The following is a 25134-nucleotide window of genomic DNA, read 5'->3' on the forward strand; positions in this document are numbered from 1 at the left end:
TAACTCAATTTGTAAAGAATATTTAATCAGAAAATATCCAAGCAGTACTTCTATGTCCATGACACAGGGACAAACGTAGGGTACAAAATGATACAGTATGGCCTCAGTCTAGGAAAAACGTATGTGTGTATAAAGAAGGGATGTGCACAGTCATATGCATGCAGCTACCACAGAGTGACAATGTAATGAGACTACAATACTTGGTACGATTAGGAGAGTTTTTTTATTTTCTTTACATACCAGTGGCCGGTAATCATGTATTATTTCTATAAACAAAAACAAACACATTCATTCCTCTACCAAGAGGGAAAACATTGGACCGATTCTTAAGAAATAATGTTTCTTTAGGATCAAGAAGGGTTTTACACATAGCAGGTCCGTTGTAGACTAAAACCAACAGAGGCTGACGTTTACAGAAACTCACTATGCTCCAAGCACTGTCCCAACATTATTCTGCACAATCCGAGTCAACACCATCATCATTTTACAGGTGAACACACAGGTTCAGAAATGCTCACTAATGCCAGAGCCAGATGTTGAAATCCAACTGGAACCAAAGCCTGACCCCCTAGCCCTTACAGCAGCCTTCTTTTGGGCAACAAGAGGGCTTACGCTTGCTCTACTGTTCTTAGCTGAAACTCCAGTGTCTTCTTCACTGAAGCTTGGCATTAGGATCTATGAGCAGATCAGCCTCCAAGTTCTCTTCAGACTTGTGGAATCCAAACTCAAGTCCGGTCCTGAGTGTCCTCAAGGGAACGGACACAGGTTCTGACCCCAAAGCCCGCCCCCCAGCTAGAAATCCCAATCTGACACAGCTTCCCTCAGAAGCATGACCTCAAGCCATTCTTAATCTGGCAGCATCCACAGATGACAACACTCTGGAGGACAGTGACATTGCTCAGGGGCCCTCTGGAGATCCGCTGGGTTGAGACAACAGTTGGTTAATAGGACAGTGAGTTGGTGCTGCCCTGGAAACGCCACTTCCAGACAGAGGTGACATCCTTGCATCAAATAGATAATTTGACACAAGGGCATGGCGAAGGGAAACTGGAAAGCATAGTGTTGAGTCAATAACCCATCCCAGCACCAGGTCTGTAAGGAGCTGGGGAGAGGAGAGTCCCTGGAGCGGAGATAGGGAATAATAGTTGAGAATTGCTCGGGGGACACAGCAACCCATATCAGCCCTTCAGGGAGGGGGTCAGGGGAATACATACTGAGACCCAGTCTGCTCCCCTCTCTCTCCCATTTCTTGCCAGTGTATCCACCTCACTGGCCAAATCTTAGCAGAAGCTAGAGAACCTTGGAGACCACAGATAGAGAACACAAGAGATTAGTATCCCTCAGCACGGAGCACTTGGAGAGAAGGGGGAAAGGGATATAGAGGGTCTAATGGGAGACATCAGGCATCAGCCTTAAGGTGTGTAATGGACTGAATTGTGCCCCCCACCTCCAAATTCCTATGCTGAAGCTCTAACCCCTCAATGTGACTGTATTTGAAGATAGGTCCTTTAAGGAGATAACAAAGGTTAAATGAGGTCATAGGAGTGGGGCCCTAATCTAATAGAACTGGTGTCCTTATGAGAAAAGGAAGAGATGCCAGAAGGGCACCCATGGAGGAAAAGCCATGTAAAGACACAATGAGAAGATGGCCATCTGCAAAGTGAGGAGGGATGTGCCAGCAGAACTCCACCCTGCTGGCCTGTTGATCATGGACTTCTAAATGTTTAGTCTCCAGAACCAGGAGAAAATACACTTCTGTTGTTTAAACCACCCAGTGTTTGTTAATGTTACAGCAGCCCGAGATTACTAACACGAGGTGAGAGGAGGAGATAAAGGATGACCTGCCCCCCAGGGATGCACAGCATATACTGATGCTGCCATCATCCCACCCACGAGGCAACCTGACCTTTGCGCATGTGTGTATGGTTTATGATTAAAGACCCAGAAATAAACAGACTGAATTTGTGGGCTGAAAATGACATAAAGCCAGCTGCTAAAGATCTATGAGGTTAATCTGAAACAATTAGCAATTCAAAGATTTATTTACTACAGATGCACAGGGAATTTTCATTAGTGTGCAATATTCAGAAAACTAAAACATATGTGGTAAAAAAATCTGGACATTTTTCCAAAATTCAGAGTGATTTAAGAATTAAACCTTAATGTGGCACGTAGGAAGAAGGGAAGTGGGGCAGAATATTGTAAAGAAAAAAGAATCTTGAGATATATATTTTCCCAAAATGTAGGAAGTAACATTTTCTAGTTTGGCAAAGTATTGTGATTACAATTGGTTATTTAAATATGGCTTTGGATGATGGAAAAAAAATCTTCCAATTTAATTGAGTGCTAAGTTAAAAGTTAGTAAACTAATTTAAGGTGGAATATATTGTGAAATCCACACATGACCCACTCGACCAAACTCTAAATACTCTCTTTCATTGTGTATTTAATTGTGCATGTGTTTCTTCTTATGTACGCCCTACAAAAATCAACTTATAGTGCCCCATAGAGTTTTTATTAAAGGTGAAAGGAACTGGATTTTCTTGTGGTTCAGGAGGTCAGAAAGGGCTACTTTATGCTACATTACCAATTAAACCATATACCCCAAACCAGGTTTCAAGAGCTATATAGTTTGATGGAACTAAATTTCTTTCTATAAAATGGTGTTGTAACTTTTCAGCCAGTGCAGTTAGATGTTATTTTGGAATTTAATATTACCTTCTTCACCCATATTGCACAAAAAATATTCTTAAAGGGCCATGAATGGGTGACTGGAGACATCTTGGGGACAGGAAAATTAATTATATGAGACAGACTGGACCCAGAGAATAAAGTGGGCCGTGCACCACCAAAACCCAAGGGAACTGAAGGAGACAGGTGTGAGATGACTTTAAAGGAGTAAAAGAAAGACGTGGCCTCCGAGGGTTAGGAATCTGGAGGTTAAGTGTTGTTTTCGACAGAACAATCCTCTCCAAAGTGCTACATGTATCGGGCCACACTACCCGTACCTGGAAAATAAGCTCGCCTGCCTCTTATTCTTATTATCTACTCCACAAGCCAGAATGTCCGCTGTGAAGAGTCCACAGGTTTCACCTGACTTAACTTCGGCTCTCAGAATATTAAATTACTTTATTCTCAGAATTATAGAGATAAACAGAGGAGCCACTTTATGTACTTTAAAAGCAAAGTGTCATAATTATGGTTTATGTGATGGCCTGAGTGCAAACCACAGCTGGGTAATTCCACTTGTTTCTAAGCAGAAATTCTGGGCCTCGAAACTGATTAACAATGGAAAGTTACAGCTTCCCAAAGATGATTTCGTCAGGTAGCCAACACACACGAGAGTGTCCTCCACCAACACCTGCTGATGATGGTCAGCCTTCCGTTGGCCTGGAGCCTTCTGCCTTGCTATTCTCAATGTTTCCATTCCTGCCTTAGCATGTCTGCTGCCAAAGCTGCCCATGTAGCACAAAATCAAATTTGGAGGGGCTGTCTGAACAACCACACACTGACTTACAAAAAACCACTCTATGGGAGTCTTCACCATTCTCATTCTTTGGGACTTCGCCTGCCAAAAGATGGTTGATGAGAGAAAAAGATTGAAAATACAAATGCATCTTTTTCTAAAGTACTTAAAGTGAAAGAAGTCAGGAAGTGTTTTGTGAAGGGTAATCTATTGGGTTGGCTATAAAGTCCGTATGGTTTTTTCCATAAAATAAAAGACACATTTTCCATTGTCACCAATAGCTTTATTGATTTGGATATTTTGAGTATGTCGGCTATCTCCTGCTGTTGGCTTCTAGTGGGCAGAGGCCAGGGTGCTATTGAACATCTTCCAATGCAGAAAACAGCCCCGCAGCAAAGGATTATTTGGCCAAAATGTCAGCAGTACCAGGAAACTCTGCAAACCACTTTGACACGTTCAATCGGTCACAGCACTTTCTCCATACACCACACAAACCTTTTTTTGTGTTTCAGTTGCATTGTTACCTTTCTTGAAATAAGAAAGTATAGTATGCTGAAAATGTTGCATATTTTCTTCCACCTTCAATATTAAAATGGCTACACAAAAATTCACCAATTTTGATAAGTTTTTTAAAATGCAGGCTGATGAGACGGCTGTCACAATACAATCTAACAAAATTGTTTCGAATGAAGTTAAAGACAACTAAGCACTTCTAGAGCCATCAGAGGGAAAAAAAAAAAAAACTAAATGAACTTTTTGGCCAGCCCATTATTTCTCCCCACTTTTGGCTTTTCTCATGTGACTTCACTCCCCCCCACCCTCAAGTTCACCCATCTTTTCTGCCCCATGTCAGGTTTCCTGTAATCTGATTTGCCGTATCCACAAGCATCTCTAAGCCATGTAGATTAAGCAATTTGTTATGTTCTGTTGACTTTTTAATAATACACTGAAAAGATTAGTTGCCATTATCAGCGATCATATTAATTTCATCACGCACAAAGGAAAATCCATTTTATGTGCTTCCTGAGCATACCAAATGCAGTGACTTCCGTGTTAACGGAACAGAGAGCCTGATAGTAATTACAGCTGTTGGGGACAAACAATGCAAGCATTTCTGGTAAAAGGACCAAGTGTTACATGTCACTTATAACCTTCATTTAGGGTCTTTTCACCATGTCATTCATGTTCTAGGACATGAACAAGCAGCACGATGCACTGAATTCAAGGAACCTACAGGTGACTTTATCTTGGATTTCTAAACGGACCTGTCGAGTAGTGGGACCGAAGACTAGTGAAAAGAATAATTAATCAAGGCTGCAGATGCAAAACTTCCCCAGACCCAGGTTCCTGGTAAACGGCTACTTTTATGTTTATTTTGTGGCTAGCAACAAAAACAAACAAACAAACGGAGTCGCTTATCCACCACATCTGCCAGGACATCAATTCAGGAGCACATCCACTGGGCAGAGGCTCGGGAGAATCACTCCTGTGATCAGAGCTTGAGCTGGGGCAGTGCTGAGCCCACACACGTACCACAGCTTCTTACACTTCATCACCACAGGGCACAAAGGTGTGACGCCCGGCTCCTGACAGCAGCATTACAACAGTGGTGATTTCTTTTTCTCTATTTGTAACATACAGCTGAAGGAAGAAAATCACCCTTTCATGGAGAAAGGGTAGTAGAATATCTAGTGGGAAATAAAAACCAGGTGTGTTTACTAATGGAAGCAAATATACTTTCAAGCAAAGCATTTTATTTCTATTAACCTTTAGATAGTCTGCACATTTAGGAACTTCACATAATAAATATTTGGAGCTGAGTAAAGTGCTACGGACGTTATTTAAAACTGGACACACAAGAGGTTCATGCAGTGGAATTTTAAATTTCTAATAAGGAAACTAAGGAAAGGAAGCTGCCAGAACCAGCTAGTGGCAGGGCTGAGACCAGATGGATCCAGTCTCACCTCAGCCAACGCAGATCCCCCCTGACCAGCACCGACACTGGGGGTTCCTAAAGATGCTTTGCAACATGGATTAGGGGAACACTGCTCACTTAACAACAGTGGGTTAGAGGAAAAATCTCCCCAAACCTCCTCCTGCCCTCGCTTGCTAAGTCAACAATCCCAAAACACTTGTCTGCTTTGTATTTCCTACCTATGGCACTTCATATTGTTCAAGTCCCCATTTTTTCTCAGACCTTGTCTTGCTCATCTGACTCACTGAAGCCTCAGTAAGACTCTGGTGATTTACTTCCAGCCACTCCCACTGCCATCCCAGCTTTGGGCCCTGTCCCAGCTGTTTTCTAGTGGTGTGGGGACTGCTAACATGGGCAGGGGGAGGGACATGCAGATTAGGTGTCTCAATTCCTCATTTCAAGCAGCTAAAAACGTACACGAGAGTCTCATGTACTCTCTGGAATAAGCACATCGATAATTAACAGTACCAACACAGCTGTTCTGGGTAGCGCCACCACCCTCGGCATCCCATTTTGGAGAGGAAAAAAGACATACCTGCCAAAAGTTTCTACATCTTGGACCATCCCAGAGGAATGGCAAAGTCATCTCAGATTTTCCGGAGCCAGGTTTATGAAATCGAGGAGGACATGTCCAATATCAACATTAATTACTTAATTTGAAACCACTCAGAAAGATACCATCGCTTGGAAATTTATACTGAAGAGAATTTGAAAAATTCCTTTCATAGAGAATAAAAACATTATCAAAAAGGGTATGAAAAGAATTTCTTATAAATATTTGGAAAGGCACTTAGAGAGGAGGACGGAGGGAAAGTCCAGCAATAATGAAAAGTTTATACTCTTTTTGAACTTAGTTCCAGGTGACACGATGCCTCATAGGGACTGGTTCCAATGGCCAGCTCAACTCTAGAAGGGCAAGGAGCAAGCTGCCCCTCTCCAAAGCCCACCATGGGGCTTGACTGTCACTGGCCCCCGCTCTGTGAAGCCATGACCTGACCCTCTGTGCAGTCGCTCACAGTATTCAACCAACTGCCCTCCACATCTTCTTTCCATAAACACAATCCTGATGTAAACCAAATTATATTTTTGAAAAAAAGTACAATTAATATGCATCTTATATTATTTACAAGATTCTGTGGTCCTTAATGATGCGCCTTCTCCCTGCTCTGAGGAGACCAGGAGTTGGGCTGAGCACTTGACACGTGACATCTCAGTCAGTCTTCACGACAGCTTCATAAAGTATCATCGTAGCCTTTTCTCAGGGAAACGGAAGCTCTGACAACTTTGTCCCAGGTCAAAACCGTAGAGAGAAACCTGAGATTTCAACCCAGGTCTCTGTGACTTTAAGGCCAGTACTTTCTACATCATCACAGGCTGCATCCAGGGAAGAAGAGAAAGAGACGCTATAGTAGTGAAGCTTCGAATACGCCAAATCAGTTGCCTAGGCGGTAAGCCCTCTAAAAGTTCAGAGAAGGGAGCGCTCACTTTCACACAACCACTGACGGCAAGCTGAGTGAGCACAGACAGGCCCATCTGAGGTGCTTGTCACACGGCAGTGAAGAGCGCAGGCTTGGAAGAAGACACACCCAGGTCGGAACCACAGCCATGCTTCCTAATGGCCAGGTTGCCTACTTTGACAAGAGTTAGTTTCCAAATCTATAAATTGGGTTAGGTCCAGTCAGAATTATTCTGCTACCCAACTTAAGTGGCAATCAGAATTAAAAATCAGAATAATGTTTACAATCCTGAATATTAACTTTCATTGTTTTCATCTTAAAGATGAAGACTCTAGGCTCAAGTTAAGTGGGGAAAAAAATTTTCTGTAGAAGCCATATATACTTTAAAATCATTTGATATTGTCCATTCAGTTCAATTTACCTCTGTATATTACAGAGTGGCCTTCCTTTTCCAGCTACTGCCATGTTTCACTGCCCAAAATCGATCAGCCTGTCCGCCCCATGAGCGTTCTCAAATCTGTGTTTAGAATCACAGAAACTCAGGACTGGAATGGACCTTAACTTGGCCTAATCCAGCTCCTGTAGGGTTCTGTATGGTCCCTATAACAGGGGCATCCAGCCCCTACTAGAACACCTCCTGTGGTAAGGATGTCACTTACTCCCCGGGTGGCCCAGTTGTCACTAGAAGAGAACAAACTAAAAGAAAAGAGAGTTGCTACTGGGACCTAGTTAATCCACGAGGAGAACACAGCGATTTAGAATGGAATTTGCAAAAGTTAGTATACACTATTACAAGTTAAGAATGAGTTTCAAAATGGAAACTGAAAACAAGGTGACAAGAAATCTTTAACATTTGCACGTACACAAGCTAGAGGAGATCTGTGCTCCTTCCCATAAAAATGCATCACAATCACAGAGTTATCTAAATCTGACACTTGGATGTCAGACAACTTTGTGAAGATTACAGAATGTGAAACTGCGTATGTATTTATGAAAGGCATACATTTCTTTGTTTCCAAAATAGACAATCTTACATGGGGTCCACTTGGCAAGTTACTTCATAGCTTTGCTGGAACTCTTAAGAAACAGAGTCCCACCAGCATACAGTTAGATCCTAAGGGAGGATTTTTAAAACAAACTCCAGTTAAAATCAATTTTCATTAAATGGAACCAATAAGAAATAAACTCCCTCGTTTATCTTCGCCTACCCACATATCATTCCAAAGTTTTACAACATGTGCCAACCAATTTAGCAGCAATCTGTCATTTATTAAAATGTAAACTGGTACCAGTCCTGCTACAGCTGGGTATATATCAGATAAAAACATATCCCTCCCGAATGAAATTGCTTAATTTTATTATGATTATTATTACTGCTTTATTATATAAGCTGATTATACCCCTTCTCCCCCTCCTGGTGAACACATGCCCTTAATTTAAGGGTGGAGAAATGTGTATGTGTCTGTGTGTGTTAGCACGCTCGTGCGCACACATGTGTGTATCAGAGACAGTCTGTGATTGTAAAGCAACCTTGTGCTTTCAGCAAATATTCTAAATACCCAATGAGTTGTAAAATCTGGTGAATCAAAAGGAAACTGATGATGGGAAGGGCATATACTACTCAGCCCTCATAAGAGACTCAAAAGCTAGGGCTGTGCCAGCAGATGTTCATCAAATGTACTGCTTCCATCTGCCCCCTGAATAGAAGAGCAGAGTGAAAATGGGGGGATGAAAGGACACAGTTCCAACAAAGAGATTAGGGGCCAGTGATTGTGACTTTACTTACTTTTATTCCCTACCCTTGACATTGGTTCTGTATTGAATGCTTTAACCCAAAGTCTAAAAAGCTCGAAGAAAAATAACCTGGAATTGAAACTTTACTTGTAGATAAAATGACAAAGGAAACTCTATAAGCTGTGATCCTACAATATCTATGAGTTACATTATTTCTCCAGATAAAAGATTAAGATAAATGCCAAACCAGTGTACATTATGTGGTGGGTACTTAAGAAATACCTTAAGTACAATAATAAGAGAAGTACTGGGAACCTTAACATAGGATTTTTTGATTATGGGAAAAAGGAAAAGATTTTATTCCAAGTTTGTTGCTCATTTTCTATAGGATATAATTAAACATATTTGTCAGGAAACTGTAAAAAGTCATCAAAGCATTAGATGCATGCTGATGAATATCAAGTGCACCAAGTATTACTAAAGTTTAATAACCCAAATGGGACAAAAAAGAAGACTGCAAGGCAACTAGACTGCACACAATAAGTTTTGTTATTGTGTGGTGTTTAGTCTGTCCTCCTTATTGCTTATCAGACTCTATTCACAGAAGGAACTTTGGGAGTTTCCTTGCACTTTACTTAGGACATTTATTCATTATTTTATGGTGAGCTTCCCAAAGACAAGTGCTGTGTTATTCATCTTTCACTGTCACCTAGCAAAGTGCCTGGAATGTTATAACCACCCAGGGAATGTGCCCTGAATGCAATCAAGAATACGTGGATGAGACTTCCGGCCAAGATGGAGGCATAGGTAGACACACTGTGCCTCCTCCCACAACCAAAAGGACAACAATTTAAAAAAACAAAAAACAACCAGAACTGACAGAAAATCAAACTGTATGAAAGTCCAACAACCAAGAAGTTAAAGAAGACACATTCATCCAGACCGGTAGGAGGGGTGGAGATGGGCAGCAGCTGGCGGACCCGGCAAGGTGATGGCTGGTGGAGCAGGGGGTCCCACATTCGCGTGCAGATAAACCGGGATGAACAACTGGGAAATGAGACAGACCGCGCACCCCAAGGCTCCAGCTTGGGGAAATAAAGCCTCAAACCACTGTTCGAAAACTCCTGTGGGGGTTGAGGTGGCTGCAGGAGAAACTCCGAGCCTCACAGGAGAGTTCACTGGAGAGACGCACGGGGTCCTACAACGTACACAAACCCACCCACTCGGGAATCAGCAACCAGAAGGGCCCAATTTGCTTGTGGGTAGCGGAGGAAGTGACTGAAAGCCAGCAGAGAGCAGAGCAAGTGCCATTGTTCCTTCTCAGACCCCTTCCCCATGTACAGCATCACAACGCAGTGATGTGGGTTGCCCCACCCTGGTGAACACCTAAGTCTCCACCCCTTACCACATAACATGTGCATCGAGACAAAAAAAAATGGCCCAAATGAAAGAACAGATCAAAGCCCCAGAAAAAATACAACTAAGTGACGAAGAGATAGCCAACCTATCAGATGCACAGTTCAAAACACTGGTAATCAGGAAGCTCACAGAATTAGTTGAGTTTGGTCACAAATTAGATGAAAAAAAATGAAGGCTATGCTAAGAGAAACAAAGGAAAATGTACAGGGAACCAATAGTGATGGGAAGGAAACTGTGACTCAAATCAACGATGTGGACCAGAAGGAAGAAAGAAACATCCAACCAGAAAAGAATGAAGAAACAAGAATCCAAAAAAAGGAGGAGAGGCTTAGGAACCTCCAGGACATCTTTAAATGTTCCAACGTCCGAATTATAGGGGTGCCAGAAGGAGAAGAGGAAAAGCAACAAATTGAAAACTTATTTGAACAAATAATGAAGGAGAACTTCCCCAATCTGGCAAAGGAAATAGACTTCCAGGAAGTTCAGGAAGCTCAGAGAGTCCCAAAGAAGCTGGACCCAAGGAGGAACACACCAAGGCACATCATAATTAAGTTACTCAAGATTACACAGAAGGAGAGAATCTTAGAAGTAACAAGAGAAAAGGAGACAGTTACCTACAAAGGAGTTCCCATAAGACTGTCAGCTGATTTCTCAAAAGAGACCTTACAGGCAAGAAGGGGCTGGAAAGAATTATTTGAAGTCATGAAAGGCAAGGACCTACAACCAGGATTGCTCTATCCAGCAAAGCTATCACTTAAAAAGGAAGAGCAGATAAAGTGCTTCTCAGATAAGGTCAAGTTAAAGGAGTTCATCATCACCAAGCCCTTATTATATGAAATGTTAAAGGGATTTACCGAAGAAAAAGAAGATCAAAAATATGAATAGTAAAATGTCAGCAAACTCACAGTTATTAACAACCCCACCTAAAACAAAAACAAAAGTAAACTAAGCCAACAACTAGAACAGGAACAGAACCACAGAAAGGGAGATCACATGGAGGGTTATCGGCAGGGGAGTGGGAAGGGGAGAGAGGGGGGAAAGGTACAGAGAATAAGTAGCATAAATAGTAGGTAGAAATAGACAGGGGGAGGGTAAGAATCATATAGGACATGTAGAAGCCAAAGAACTTATATTTATGACCTATGGACATGAACTAAAGGGGGGAAATGTGGGTGGGAGGGGGTGTGCAGGGCGGAGAGGAGGGAAGGGGGAAAATGGGACAACTGTAATAGCATAATCAATAAAATATATTTTAAAAAAATAAGTACAAAAAAGAGGTGGTCCTGGCTGGCGTGGTTCAGTGGATCAAGTGCCAGCCTGTGAACCAAAGGGTCACCAGTTCGATTCCCAGTCAGGACACATATCTGGGTTGCAGGGCAGGTCCCCAGTAGGGGGTGCATGAGAGGCAACCACTCATTGTTTCTCTCTCTTTTTCTCCCTCCTTTCCCCTTTCTCTAAAGATAAATAAATAAAATCTCAAAAAAAAAAAAAAAAAACCCGTGAATGAATAAAATCTGTCAAAGAAAACTGTAGGCAAATAGCTTCTTATTCTGACACCAAATCTTGGGTCACCTCTATCTGCAACACTGTCAGTTGACTCACTCATTTTATAAAATTGCTCTCCTATTTAGAACTGCCTGGGTAGATGAAGCCAAGAGTTCCCCTGAGGGAAGTTTTTGCCAGTCATACCAAGGAGTCAGGGTGAAGGATGGCCGTGGTTAAGAGGAATCGTTTCAGTTCAAATGAGTGCAACTTTTGAACTGTCCTTTCCTAACATGTAAGATTGTGATTCTGAGACCCCTGGTAAAATTGTAAGAAATCTATGTTCCTTCCTAAGAAGCTTACAATGTTCTTTGTTGGTCACCCAGATCCCCAGATAGGAGATGAGCTTTAAAGAGAAGACAAATGACAAGATTTACATATAAGAAATGCTTCCTTGGCTGCAATGTTAATGCTAATTTGAAAGTTGAAGCTCAAGCTGGGAAGAGGGGAGATTTGGAAGTACACTATTAGCCAAGTCTGTGTGAGAGGCCTTGGTTCTGTGAGGACGAGGGCAGATTCCCTAGACTTTTAGGAAGTAGCAGAGCAAAGAAAGACTTACTGGATGACTGGGGTGAGGAAAGAAGACACCGCAAGTTTTAGGAGGGGAGAATGGGTGAATGGTAGTAACATCCGCAAGAAAATAAACAACGAAAGGTTGGTAAAAACAACTCAACCACTACAATTATTTCGGGTTCTAACATTCTGACTCTAAAAGTCTAGTGAGTTTAACTAAATTTTCACTAAGTAGCGCTGAAGAATTTAAAATGAAATTAACAGCAATTCCAAAAAAAAATCATGAAAATAAAAGCTGCTGTGTGCTCAAAAGTTTAGAACATTGATTAAATAAAGGGGAACTTTACTGCAGGAGTTCTCAGAGTCTTCAATATATTTTTAAATTCCCAAAGGGAGCATATAATGAGCGGAGTTTTTCAAGCAACTTGACAGCAAAATGCACCCCCCTCTTTTTTTTAGCATTTTATTGATTAGTGTGTTATGGATTTAACTTTAGAAAATACCCCTTTAGATTTTGTTCCATTTATTTCATCCATTCCTTAATAATACTCACAAGATCATATGCTTACCTTCCCAAAGGACCACTCAGTAATATGGACTTGATTTGATGCAGCAATTTCGAACAATCAAGACTTTTTACAGTATTTTGCATGATTAATCGATTTTTCATTATTACTACCCTTGCCTTTGCAGTGGTGATAATGACTAAGGTTTATAACAGAATAGAGACTTTACTGTGGTTCAGGAACTTTGCCTCGTATTTTACAGGCATTAAATGTATAATCCTCACAACAGTCCTAAAAAGTAATTACCAGCATTTAGCTCCATTTTATAGAGGAACACACTGATCCTTGGAGAGGCTAATGAACTTGAACAAGGTAAGAAAGTATTAGAACCCACTGGGAGCCTGAGTCTAGAGTCTGGGTACATTAGCCATCAGACTACATACCATTTATGTTAATAACTCTCCCAGATTATTAATCAGAAGCAATGCAAGTGTAACCCTTAAGTAAACTCATTCAGTATATGCAGAGAACTGGCATGGGAGTCGGCGGCACAGTCACTCGCACATCTGCTCGCTAACTCTCTGGACACCGTTCTAGGTGCCTGGAATACACAGAGAACACCACCATCGCAATTAATTTTCTGGAGGAGAAAATTAATCAGCAAGGTAAGTAAATCTAGTAAACAAAAGGAGGGATAATAGTTGCCAAGAAAGGGTTCTGAAGGGTTGGGAACACATGTGTTATAGTGTAGATGGGAAGAAGCGGGCTGGCGTCCTTGTTAGTACTAACTATATCTGAGAGGTCAGACAAGAGCACTGGGTTTTCCAGAAGGAGGTCGCTGTGACCTTGGCAAGAACAGCTTCCCGGCAGTAACAGGTCAGGGCCCTGAGGTAGTGGCATCAAGAGAGAATGGAAAAGGAGATCTTGTAGAGGGCAAGTAGGAACAATGTTTTCAAGGAATTTTGTTCTAATGGGAAAAAGAGAAATGAAGCCATAATTGGAAGGCTAGAAGGAGACAAAAGAGGGATTCTCCTCGCTCTCTTAGGAGTTTAACAATATGAATGTGTGTGAACAGCAACAGCACAGATGAGAGGGAAATTCTGACGATGAAGGAAAAGAGAGTGAATTGGGCAGTATCTTCGATGACGTGAGAAAGGCTGGCGTCGGTGAAGAAATGCAGCAGGTGGACAAAGGCAGAACATGAGCAATGAATTCACCACAGGAACAGGAGGAAAGCTGGGGTATATGGTCACAGATGAAGGAAGGAGGTCAGAGGTGACAAATAAAGTAGAAATGACAACAGGTAAAAAAAAAATGTTAGACTTCTTAGAGGCCCACATTCTGACTTCTTTAGCTATGCTGAGTATTTTCTGTAAAATTGGGGAGAACAGTATCTATTTTATGAGGTCATTGTGAAGATTAAAAGTTATCTATTTTAGGGATTCACAGAATTACTACAGTATAACAGACTGGTAAATGTCAAATGGTGTTGCTGTATCTTCATCATAGTCATTATTAAGTGTATGCAGACCAAACTATATACCTCTAACTCTTGTGTGTAACTTTATAGCTCCTCAGCATCACATGAAATGCAGCCTTTGGAAGAAAGAGCAAGTTGTCACTTGTGACATGGTTTGTTCGATGTCGTTTCTTTTACGCAATTTCGGTACATTAATTCTAAATCTAGAATTGAATCAATTCTGATTTTGTTAAAGTCTTTGAAAACAGTGTTACATTCTACTGAGCCAAATGCTTATCTTATAGTAAGCAAATAGAAAGCATTTTGAAATCCAGTATTCGCTACGTTTTTTGATTAGCAAGCAGAAAGAACGGATGCAATCAATACTTGGACTCCCTGGGCAAAATTTATTTATTTCCCTTGTGAAAATCTCTCGATACTTATGGGTCTCTCCCATCACCCATCTCTCTAGTTGCCTTGATATTGCTGCCACCCTAGTCAACTCATTATCAATTCTTTGCCGGACCATTTGAACCTTCCACTCTTGCCTCCTCATCCCCCACCCACATACAGTGCATTCTGTACACAGCAGTGATCTTTTAAAATTGAGTATCCCATCAGGCCATGACTCTGCTGAAAACCTCCAACGGTTTTCTGTAACAGAATAAAATGCAAACACCCTGCATGGTTTAGTGAGCCCTGCTGAGCTGGCCCCTGCCTACCTCTCCAACCCATCTCCTACCACCTGCTCTCTGACCATGTTGCCCCCAAAGCCCAAATTAGCATTCTGTTCTGTGAGTTCACCCGAACCATGCTCCACTCACGGTGCTTTGTTCTTGCTGTTCCTTCTGCACAGAACATTCTTTCCACATCTCCTCACGTGATTGACCTCTTATCATTGATGTCTCTATTCGTGAATCACCACCTCAAAGACTCCCCACCCTCCTAACCAAAGCCGTTCTGTCCTCTCTGTCATTGGTTTTATTCCTTTCCTAACACTCATCCTTCGCTCAGGTGATCCTGTTTCTGTGTTTTTGGTCATGTTGCTGGAATATCGGGCTTCTATGTATTGCATATAAAACTGAGATGCCTTCTTTAATCTTTTATCTATAGTGTAGAGAAAGTAAGAGCTCAATAAATTTAATAAAAATAAATTCCAATTGTTATTATTTTTGCAGATGATGTAGTTAAAACCCCAAGAGTGTAGAACTTTGAACTGCCACATAGATATTCCCTCAGGTACCTAAAAGAATTATTTTATTAGTCATTTATTCCTTCATTACTTACACCACTCAACCAATAATTTACTTCTCTATTGCACTCTGTAATCTAACTGTATAACTTATTTATCCAATTATTTTTTATACATTTAACAATGCATATTATATAAAGAACACAAATTTGAATAATCTCCAAAAACATACTGCCTCATTTGATGCCTGGTAACAGGAATAAAAGGTTTCTTTTTCCTGGAAAAGACTCTTCAATATACCGCTTTAAAAATACTAAATTACATGTTTATAGATATTTAGAGAAATATCTCTTGAGAACTATAAATAAAATTGAAGACTACAAACATGGAAAACTGAAATGAATTTGTATATCAGGAGGTTATCTCAATGAAATTGAAGATACGCTTTTAAGGACAAGTGAAATTGAAGGCGAGTGTAGATATAAGGAGAAAAAAGCAAATGACATTACAGAGCTCAGTAAGTTTATGCAGACTTCTACCATATGATTTTTAATCTACCACTACAAGCAACTCAATGGGACATTCTAGAACTCTACAGTGTGGAAATGGTAGGAAGTGAAGAATGGGGGACTGATGAGAAATATAGATTTTTTGGAAGAGGATGATCTCTTCTATGGTGGAAAATTTATTTATAAATAAAAGTTTTTTCTTGAGCATCTCTTATGTTCCAGGTACTGTGCATCATCATCTCATTTAACACTCAGAGTATTCCTGTCAGTACGTGTTACTATTGCCCTGCTTCAGAGGAGGAAATGGAAGCGGAGAGGTAATTGGATCTATATCAGATCAGAGAGCAGTAAATAAAAGACGGTGGAGTCAACCCGAGCTTAAGTCTGAATGAAGCCTGCGTGTATTAAACATGTAAAAACCCAATCCTGTTGATCTTATCACATTTAAATGGGTCACTACTGCTCTTCCGCAGTTGGATGTGCGATGCTAGGAGCCAGAGAACAATTTGTCTTTAAGAGTTTTTGTTGCTGTTCATTACTGTCTTAATTCTAAAAGTAAGTGGTTTATTCTAAAACTAAAACTCCTTTTCTCCCCCTAGATTAAAACCTTGAAAGGTTCTCAGTGGAATGTTGAATGAATTATGGGATCCCATACTCCAAAAATTTTGAAACATTACAATAAATGAGTTATGTCCTTATGAATTGTCCTGAAGGGACTGCCCATGATTCACTGTTGGGTGAAAACAACAATGTGCGGAGGCTAAAGATCCCCCTTGGAATATGAATGGGCTAGGACTGTGAAAAGATGTCCACTGGTTATCTAATTGGGTGGGTAATCTATTTTTAGGTTATTCTTTAGAATATGATTGATTATAATAAGCATGGGTTGTTTTCATAATTAATCATGAGTTTGGGCACTGGCCAGACAGTACAGTTGGTTGGAGCGTTGTCCTGATATGCCAAGGTTGTGGGTTTGATCCCCAGTCAGGGAACACACAAGAAACAACCAATAAATGCAAAAATAGGTGGAACAACAAATTGATGTTTCTCTCTCTCTCTTTTCTCCCTCCTCACCTCTCTAAAATCAATAAATAAAAAAGTTAAAAAATAGTGAGTTTGGAGTAAATTTTCTCAAAATTAGTTATTCCTAAATATAATCTTCCTATATAACTTTGAGTAGCTTTCTCAGATGATCTTGTTTCTAATCTTAACTCTTTTTTCCTTCAGCCAAAGTACCCTATTTTTATGTGTTTTGAACTTCCAGTTAAGATTTCCATTGAATAAAAGGTTCCTTAGCTAGAAAAAATTTGAAAATCACTGGCCCATATCATCTGTTTCAATGGCAGCCATTGAATATGGGCATTTTCTCTCTAGGCGTACATTCACGAGATTATGTGCGTTAGTAATATAAGTATATATTATTCATGAGAAATTCCAGATTGCTCTTTATTATATCGAGGGCCATACACATACAATTTGAAAATCAAATATAACCTAAGCTTGATTTATTTAGCTTGAATGACCACTTACTGATGGCACTGAGAGGGAGAATAGTAATCCGCAGTCCAGAGCTTTGGTAATGAAATCACCAGATTACTTGGAGTACATTCATTTGGTGTTCAGACACCTTGAAAGGAAAATACTAGGCAATGATTTAAAACATTATCCTGTTGCTCAAAAGAGCTCTAATGTAGCTGAAAATTGTCAGAGCTAGAAAGTATATCTTCCCCAAATCCAGACTGTCTTTTAGTTAGGAAGTACATTCATGACAAGTGCATAAGCTTTTCCCTCCAGTGCATTCCAGAGACACCAGGAGACGACTTAGCTCAGTCTGCTGATTAAAATCCTAACACCAACCCCACAAAGGTGTATTATTACTATCTGTATTCCAGCTGCAACATTACATTTATCAACTGCATGCATTCCATGCCAAAATTTGGGCTGAATATATAACAACCCTATGATTAGCCCAATTTGTGGTCAATAAATTAAATTCAACAAGCAATTTACTGAGTAGTCACCGAAGTTCAATGCACTCTATGTGTTTTGCAAAGCCTATAAAGGAGGGTGGAGCACAAACTCTGCTCTCTAGGAACTTACAGTTTAGTGAGGGAGATGCACGCAAAACTGACTCTGATACAAAGCACAATACGGTAAAGACCATATGTAACAACAGTAGGAATATAAAGCTTGGGGGGTACAGAGTAGGGACTGCTTATACTCAATCCTAGTTTGGGCAGTGAGAAGGCTTCTGAGAAGAGGTGACACTTTAGCTAAGACTTGATGGTAAAATAGGATTTGGCTGTATAGTAGGATAGGGGAGTGGGGCAGGATGCACAGGGAAAGCAGTGTGTGCTGATGGGTAGTAAGAGCATTGCCTATAAAAAAATATAAAGAGATGATGAAGGGAAAGGAGGTTAGGTCCAGATCATGATTAAAATGGATGCTTTAAGTCCCCCAAAGTTCTGTGCATGAGTAAGAAGGAGAAAGGAGGTGCTTCTGGTAGAGCTCTCTTCCTTCCATGAGTACAAGCATGCAGCATCATTATTTTTTACTAAACTGAAAGAAGGCAGGGTTTTTTAACATCTGTAATTCGAAACAGATGTTTTATTACATTAGATTATGTCCTCCACTGTTTGGGGAGGAGTAGTCAGGAATTTCTTAATGATATCAGGGAAATCAAGTGACCTCCAGGGTTGAGCTGCCTGGTGAGGGCACTGGGGGTTCAGCATAGAAATCTTATTGTACGTGGGACAGAGGTGGAACTAGGGAAGGGCCAATGAAAGAGAGATGCCCCCAAGGGCATTGCGGAATGATCTACCCACAGTACCCTGAGAGTTTCAGTATCTCCACTTTTTCTGAGTCTCACAGTCCTGGGAATTTATTTCTCCAAATGCAACATTAACATATAAATGAATATATTTCCTTTGAAAAAAACTAAGCATCCAAATATACCTCTGTTCTTATCAAGGGAAACTCTCTACCATTTAACTCATTTGCAGAACTGATTCAACTTCCAATCTGAAAGCTTCCCCATCTCTTTCCATTAACCTGTCTCCTGGATGTACCTCTGAGTTCCATCTACTCCTCTAGGCTGGAAGACAGGAGCCCCCAGTTCCCAGATGGTTTCATATAAGAATCACCACCAGTTGGCACAGTATGAGCCAAGCTGCACTGGACACCTACCATTCTAACGCCGTTTTCAAAGGCTTGCCGGGTGAGTGGAGCTGGGCCATCCACGGTCTTGCCGTCATCGTCGGGGCCCCAGCTGGCACTGTAGATGTGCACGTGCTGGGGATTGAAGCTCACTGATTTCGCCTCCACCATGTCTGTGACGTCTCCGTCCAGCATTCGAACTCCTTCAAGACAGACGGGGAGAAGCTCGATCAGAGGCTTTGCTATTTGACACTCAAACAACCCAAGACCAACTATAGCTACAGCATTTGGGGAAAAAGAAATAAACTTTTAATCAAGACTTAAGTGAGCATATCTTCCCCAGAAAAAAGATAATTCAAACTTTTCTGGAGCTTTCTTGGGAAGAAAGGAAGATATAGTGCATATAAAAGTGCAAAACCTCTTGAAAAATCTTTTTTTTACCCACTGTTCTCTTTTCCTAGTTTTCCACAATCTCTCCCTTCTCTTTGTCCCTGTCTTAATTGAGTAGTCAACAAAGAGCGCCTCAAGCAATCCATCTTCCCTGAATTTCTCTTCATTAGATCACTCGTGTTCATAATTGGTATAAAACATTCTGACCTTAGCATGTTCACAGAGGTTGGAAAGCTGCCAAGTTAGGTTGGTCTGATTTCCTCCATATTTGATATTATTTCCTAATCTGTAAGACTGATGTGCATTTAATATATTACTTCTTTGTCAAGGTATTTATACATCAAATAATAAATGAGAATGCTCTCTATGCATATAACACATCAACTAATTCTCAAAGGGTTTTAGCAATGTTCAGTTATTAATCTTCATTTAAGTATATTCCCGCCAGACACACAGGAGTTTATTACTAACCTTAATTTGCAAAACCAGACACAGATATTAAAAAATAAATTATATGTCAAATGCCAGGCTTTCCTTTTTTTCCTTCTATTTTGGAGATGCACAACAACTAATTGTTAAGTAAACAGAACAGCTTCGGCTTAAGCTAAATACCATCACTGCAATATTGTATTATTTTAAAAATACATGTCTTTACAGGCCAATTTTACTTGTTAGGAAAACACTGTTATCGAATAGGATTTCACGTTTTTATTGATTACCACTAAATGGGGATTTAAAGTAACAAAACCCCAATCAGGCAGCATTAGATACTATATGTCTTTAGGTAGGACTTCTGGTAGAAAATAAAAAAATTCTTTAAGAAACTATCTTCTTTGTGCTTTAAAAAGTGTTTAACTTTTAACTATAAAACTTACAAACACAGAAAAATAGAAAGAATGACAATAAACACTGACCTAGCCAGTACTCAACAAGTGTGAACATTTTGCCACATTTCCTTCATCTAAAAATATAAATATTGGGCTCAGCCATTTTAAGGTACATGACAGATACGATACTATATTCCTCTAACAGTTTTTACCCAAAAATAATAGAAATAAATACCCAGTCAATATTAAATTTCCCCAAAGCATCCCTAAAGACATTGTATTTGGTGGTTGTACCTTGACTGCCTTCTCCTTCAGGCTTTTGGAGTTCTAAAGGAGATATATGTGAACAGGTGACGTGGAGAACAGGTTATGAACAGTTCCTTTAAAAGTCAGGAAATGGGAACTGCACTTAGAGACTTTGTCAGCAGTTTCTGTGGGAACAGAATACCCAGCACGGTGCTCCGCATGTACTGGGTCCTAAGAAGCCAATGGTTTCCACTTGACATGAATATTCAAGATTCATCTGCATGGTTTTTATCAAAGAAAGATGAACTACGTCATATTCTTATTTTCTATGCAAATGCATGCAGCAACACTATTTTACCAGTAAGGGAAGGTCTGAAAATAACACTGGATTAACCAATATCTCTAAATGCCAACATGCAGGAGTGTCTACAAAATACCTGAGTCCAGTTTCTACGTCATATAATTTATGTGAGGTCCACACACATATAAACAAAATGTTGGATAAAATCCTACCTACAGGGTAGTATTAACTTTTTTAATCAAAGCCTGACAAATAAGCATTTTGTTTTCTCAAGTTTAAAGATGAATGGTGGCTATTTCTTCATTTAACTGCAAGCCTTCATTCCTTGGGTACGTGGGGTTAATTACATAATTCAGAATGTTTTTTTCAGGATGATGGAACATTTCTGAGTCATTGCCACGCACGCATTTCTGTACTGAGGCCCTTGTTCAGCCAGGTCAGCCAGCAGCTTATCTGTGAGGTTCACAAGTTCATCTCTTCATTCCCTCAAGGTCAGTGAGAGCTGGCTTAGCATTGGAGAGAAATGATAGGGACGTGGATGTGTGTCTGTATGTGGGAGACTGTGTGTGCCTTGGAGAGCAAGGAGGATTGACCGGGCAGCCACTGGAGTCATGTGAGTCTCTTGGGAATAGCAGGGCCTCCAGCGCCCTCATGGTTCTCAGGGGAAGTCTTTGTCTCCCTTCCTAGATCCTCCATGAACTTGCCCTTGACACCAGCTCAGGTTCTCAGAGTACAGCTAATTGCTGCTTAACAAGCTGCCACACTCTAAGAATTCCGGGTGAAAAAAGGAAAGAGGTCAAATTTACAGATGGCTGACATTCAAAGTAGTTGCTGAAAACCTTTTCTTAGCACCATTATTATACACCCCAAATATTTCATGTTACAAGACCTCTACATTTATCCTAGAAAGAACTGTCTATTTTATTTTTTAGATCCAACCGTATTTAGCCTTTGAAAACAAACAGTGTATTAGAAACAAGGATGTCATCCTGTTTCCAGGAGCTTCATTCATCTCATGACACCCTTTTAAGAGATCCCCAGGGGACACCTTCAAAGCCACTAGGATCTATACCATCTCTTACAATGTTTTGTTCCCATTGACATGTGGCTGTGGCTCCAGGCTATACTAACAAAAGTGACTACTTATGGGAAAGTTAAGAGTGTGCTTTTATTAATGCCTGGATTTCCATTGCTGTGGTTGGGTCCTTGTAGTAAGCTTATGCACATTTGAATTAGCACATGTGTGTGCATATAATCTGAAATTATCAGTGATAACAGTCTTACTACATTATGGGACTTCAAATGGAGATTGTAACATTTACCATTTTAATTGCAATTAAAAGGAAATTTTTATAAAACCTAAAGAAAAGGGAAAGAAGACATTCTTCTTTAACATATTTTCAAATCCTTCTTTCCATACAGATATTATGACCTGGCCTGGTGTTTATATTATTAATTCTTTCTGATTGAAGCACCAATTTTTATAGTTCTGTACAGATGTTAACAACACTATTCTCAGTGTTACAACCTTTTTTAACATACTGGACAACACATTAGGGGTCCTGCTTCCGAAGTCTTTAACTGGATCCAGTAACACATGTTAACGTGGTCGTTTTGCTGTCAGCAACATTTGAACACTATTATGCAAAAACATGCCTGACTTTGGTTCCAAAAGGGTTCCGAAAGCCAGTGAGCACAAGAGCTCTTGGCTCATTTCTATACCCAAGGAAGTTTGTTTCCCATACCTCCGATCTTGGCATTGAAAGCAATTCCAACTGTGCAGTGGGAGTTGTTCGCTGCGGCTGCCACTTCCCCAGCACAGCGGGTCCCGTGCCTGCAGGGAGAACACACATGCTTTCTAAGTAAGGCACACCATTCTCACAAACTCAGCACACCACTGCCACCCCTCAGCCCCCAAAGGGCTGAAGAATGCATCAAGCTGGGTTTTTTCTGGAACTTCTTACCTAACTAATGCTTAATCTGTCCATAAAAATCGTTAGCACTTAATTATATTCTGCTTTGGATTATATTCCTGATATGCTTATTTTTGACATCCTGCTTTCCCAACTGGGAAATATACTTGAAGACTAAAGTTAAATTGTATGTTTCTTTGTAGTCCCCAAAGTACTGCTGTCAATATGGTAACCACCAGCCATATATGGCTATTGGGTACTTGAAATGTGGCTAGCTGGACTTCACTTAATTTTTAATTTAATTTAATTTTAATTAAATGTAAAGAATGAGTATTCAATTCAATTATTAGAAAGTCCAAGGATGTCAGTAGGCCTCTCCTTTTTGAACTGTAAATTTAAATACAGATCAAGTATTTCCAATGGAAACTTGTCACGTAAAATGGGATTGCTGAAAATACACACTGGATTTCAAAGATTTTATATGAAATAACAAGAATGTGAAATAGCCCATTAGTAATTGTTTTCTATCAATGACATGTTAAAATATCCTACAAAATATATTGTCAAAAATTATTTCACCTTTTTGCTGCTTGTAGAAAATGTGGCTACCAGAAAACTAAACATTTTTTTTCTGAAAGATATTCCCTGTTGGTTCTCACCACAAGAACTTAGTTCCTTGGTCAAAAAATTGTTTTAGCTGAAAAGCCTTCTAAGAATATCTTATCCAAAGATGGCAAAAACGTTTCAAGTGTCAAGAACAACCAGCTTAGAAATGGTGGCCTGAAACAGTGCGTTGAGAAGAATTCTAAGGCACGGCTGAGCCCAGAGAAGGGCACCAGGACTGACGGCCAATGTCTGCCATGGACGCAGAAGATGAAGGTGACGACCATGATGGTCTGTCATTGCTAATCAAGTCCAATGCCCACCTCCCTTCCCTCATTTTTAGAGAAGGAGGCCCTAATTTGTAGAGATTTGTCAAAAAAGTAACTAAAACTCAGGCCCCCCAAATTCCATTTCAGTGCTTTTTATTTTACAGCACAGGTGCCTCGCACCGCCCTTCCCGTGGGATATGCCCACCATCTGTGCAGCTATGAACAGGAGACTGCTTGCATCTGATAGGTGCACAGTCGCACAAAAGTGGTTTTGTAGCCTGCTTTTTCTACTTAGTAATGTCATGTATATATTTCTACGTAAGTATTAACCTATATATAATTTAAAAGGTTAGTATTCTACTACAATAATCTTTCAACTTTTATGTATATGTCTGTTAAGTATACATACACACCAAATTCTCTTTATAAAACTCTCTATTCCTGGAAATTTGCCCAGTTTTTCATGAGTATGAACAAGGCTACAAAGAACAGTCTCTGGCCTGTGTATATATAATTTTATACCTTGTGACAAATTCCTACAAGTGGAATTACTTGATCAAAGAGTACAGAATATATTGTCAAACTGTTAACAGCAGATGAAAGTAATACAACCAAGTCTCATAAAAACTGCAAGGTTAATAAATATTACTACAAATCATTAACTTTTGTGCATGGCAAAAAAAAAAAAAAGGTCACAGTCTACATTGAATGACAATACGACAAATGGAAAAATATCTGGACAAACTCCTGTGCACCCAAATCCCTATGTAGGAGTTTGTCAATCTTTTTCATTCAACAAGAAGAATGGTGTCTCATTGTTCCTTCTCTTTTTATCCCCTATGGTTATATTTGATGTACATCTTTTAAAATTATTTATTAGCTATTTCTGATTCTTGCTTTGTGAATAATCTTTTCATGCCCTTTGTCTAAATTTCTTACTGCCTTTCCATCACATCTGTCACATACACGTTTCCTAATTTATTATCTGGGACATGACCATCTTATTAATGGCAATTTGAGGTTGTCATCCATAGTCCTTAATTTTGATATACTCATAATTATCTTGCCCTTCTGATATATTTGGTTGTGTCACTTTAATCATCAGAAAAATGATGTTTGTAAAAGAAAAAAACATTTCTTTTGTAAGCCCCCAGCTAAACTACTACTTTCCCTCGCCCTGGCAATCGTCAGTGCTGATTCTTCATTGTGCTCTTATTGCCCTATTTCTTCATGGTATATGTGATTTTTACTCAAATGTCAATTCCTTTTATGACTCCATTGTTCTTATACTTTACTGTATCTATTTTAATTAATGTGAGTGCTACTGGAACGTAAAGAGTTTTGTTTTTAATTCTGCTCTAGTTTACTCTCTGGCCTGTGGGTTATTCAGAAGCATGATTTAAAATTTTCAAATGTATATGGGTGTTTAGTTATTTTTTTTGTATCAGTCAACATCTTGATTACATAATGATAAAAATATAATTTTATGAAACAATTGTTCAAATGTGAGACTCACACAATGGCTAAGTATGTGATTGATTTTTCTAAATGTTTCATATGCTTTGAAGGGTGTGTATTCTTCACCTGTTTTTCGTTAGTCCATTATGTCAAGCTTTTCATCATATTGTGGATTTGTTAATGTTCTTTGCAGTTCTAT

General features: G+C 39.9%; 1 protein-coding gene across 5 annotated transcripts in view; it reads right to left on the reverse strand.

Annotated features, from left to right (window-relative positions):
* Nucleotides 1–25134, reverse strand: part of PCSK5 (proprotein convertase subtilisin/kexin type 5) — a 421805-nt gene that overhangs the window by 242543 nt on the left and 154128 nt on the right. For all 5 annotated transcript variants that reach the window (XM_053923627.2, XM_045191544.2, XM_045191524.2 and 2 more), the window contains exons 6-7: nt 22438–22526; nt 18959–19131 (exon numbers count right to left, since the gene is read on the reverse strand). In XM_053923627.2, the coding sequence (XP_053779602.1) occupies nt 18959–19131; nt 22438–22526 (262 nt within the window). The remainder of the gene's footprint in view (nt 1–18958; nt 19132–22437; nt 22527–25134) is intronic.

Source organism: Desmodus rotundus, chromosome 1 (assembly GCF_022682495.2).
Source record: "Desmodus rotundus isolate HL8 chromosome 1, HLdesRot8A.1, whole genome shotgun sequence".
NCBI classification, from domain to species: Eukaryota; Metazoa; Chordata; class Mammalia; order Chiroptera; family Phyllostomidae; genus Desmodus; species Desmodus rotundus.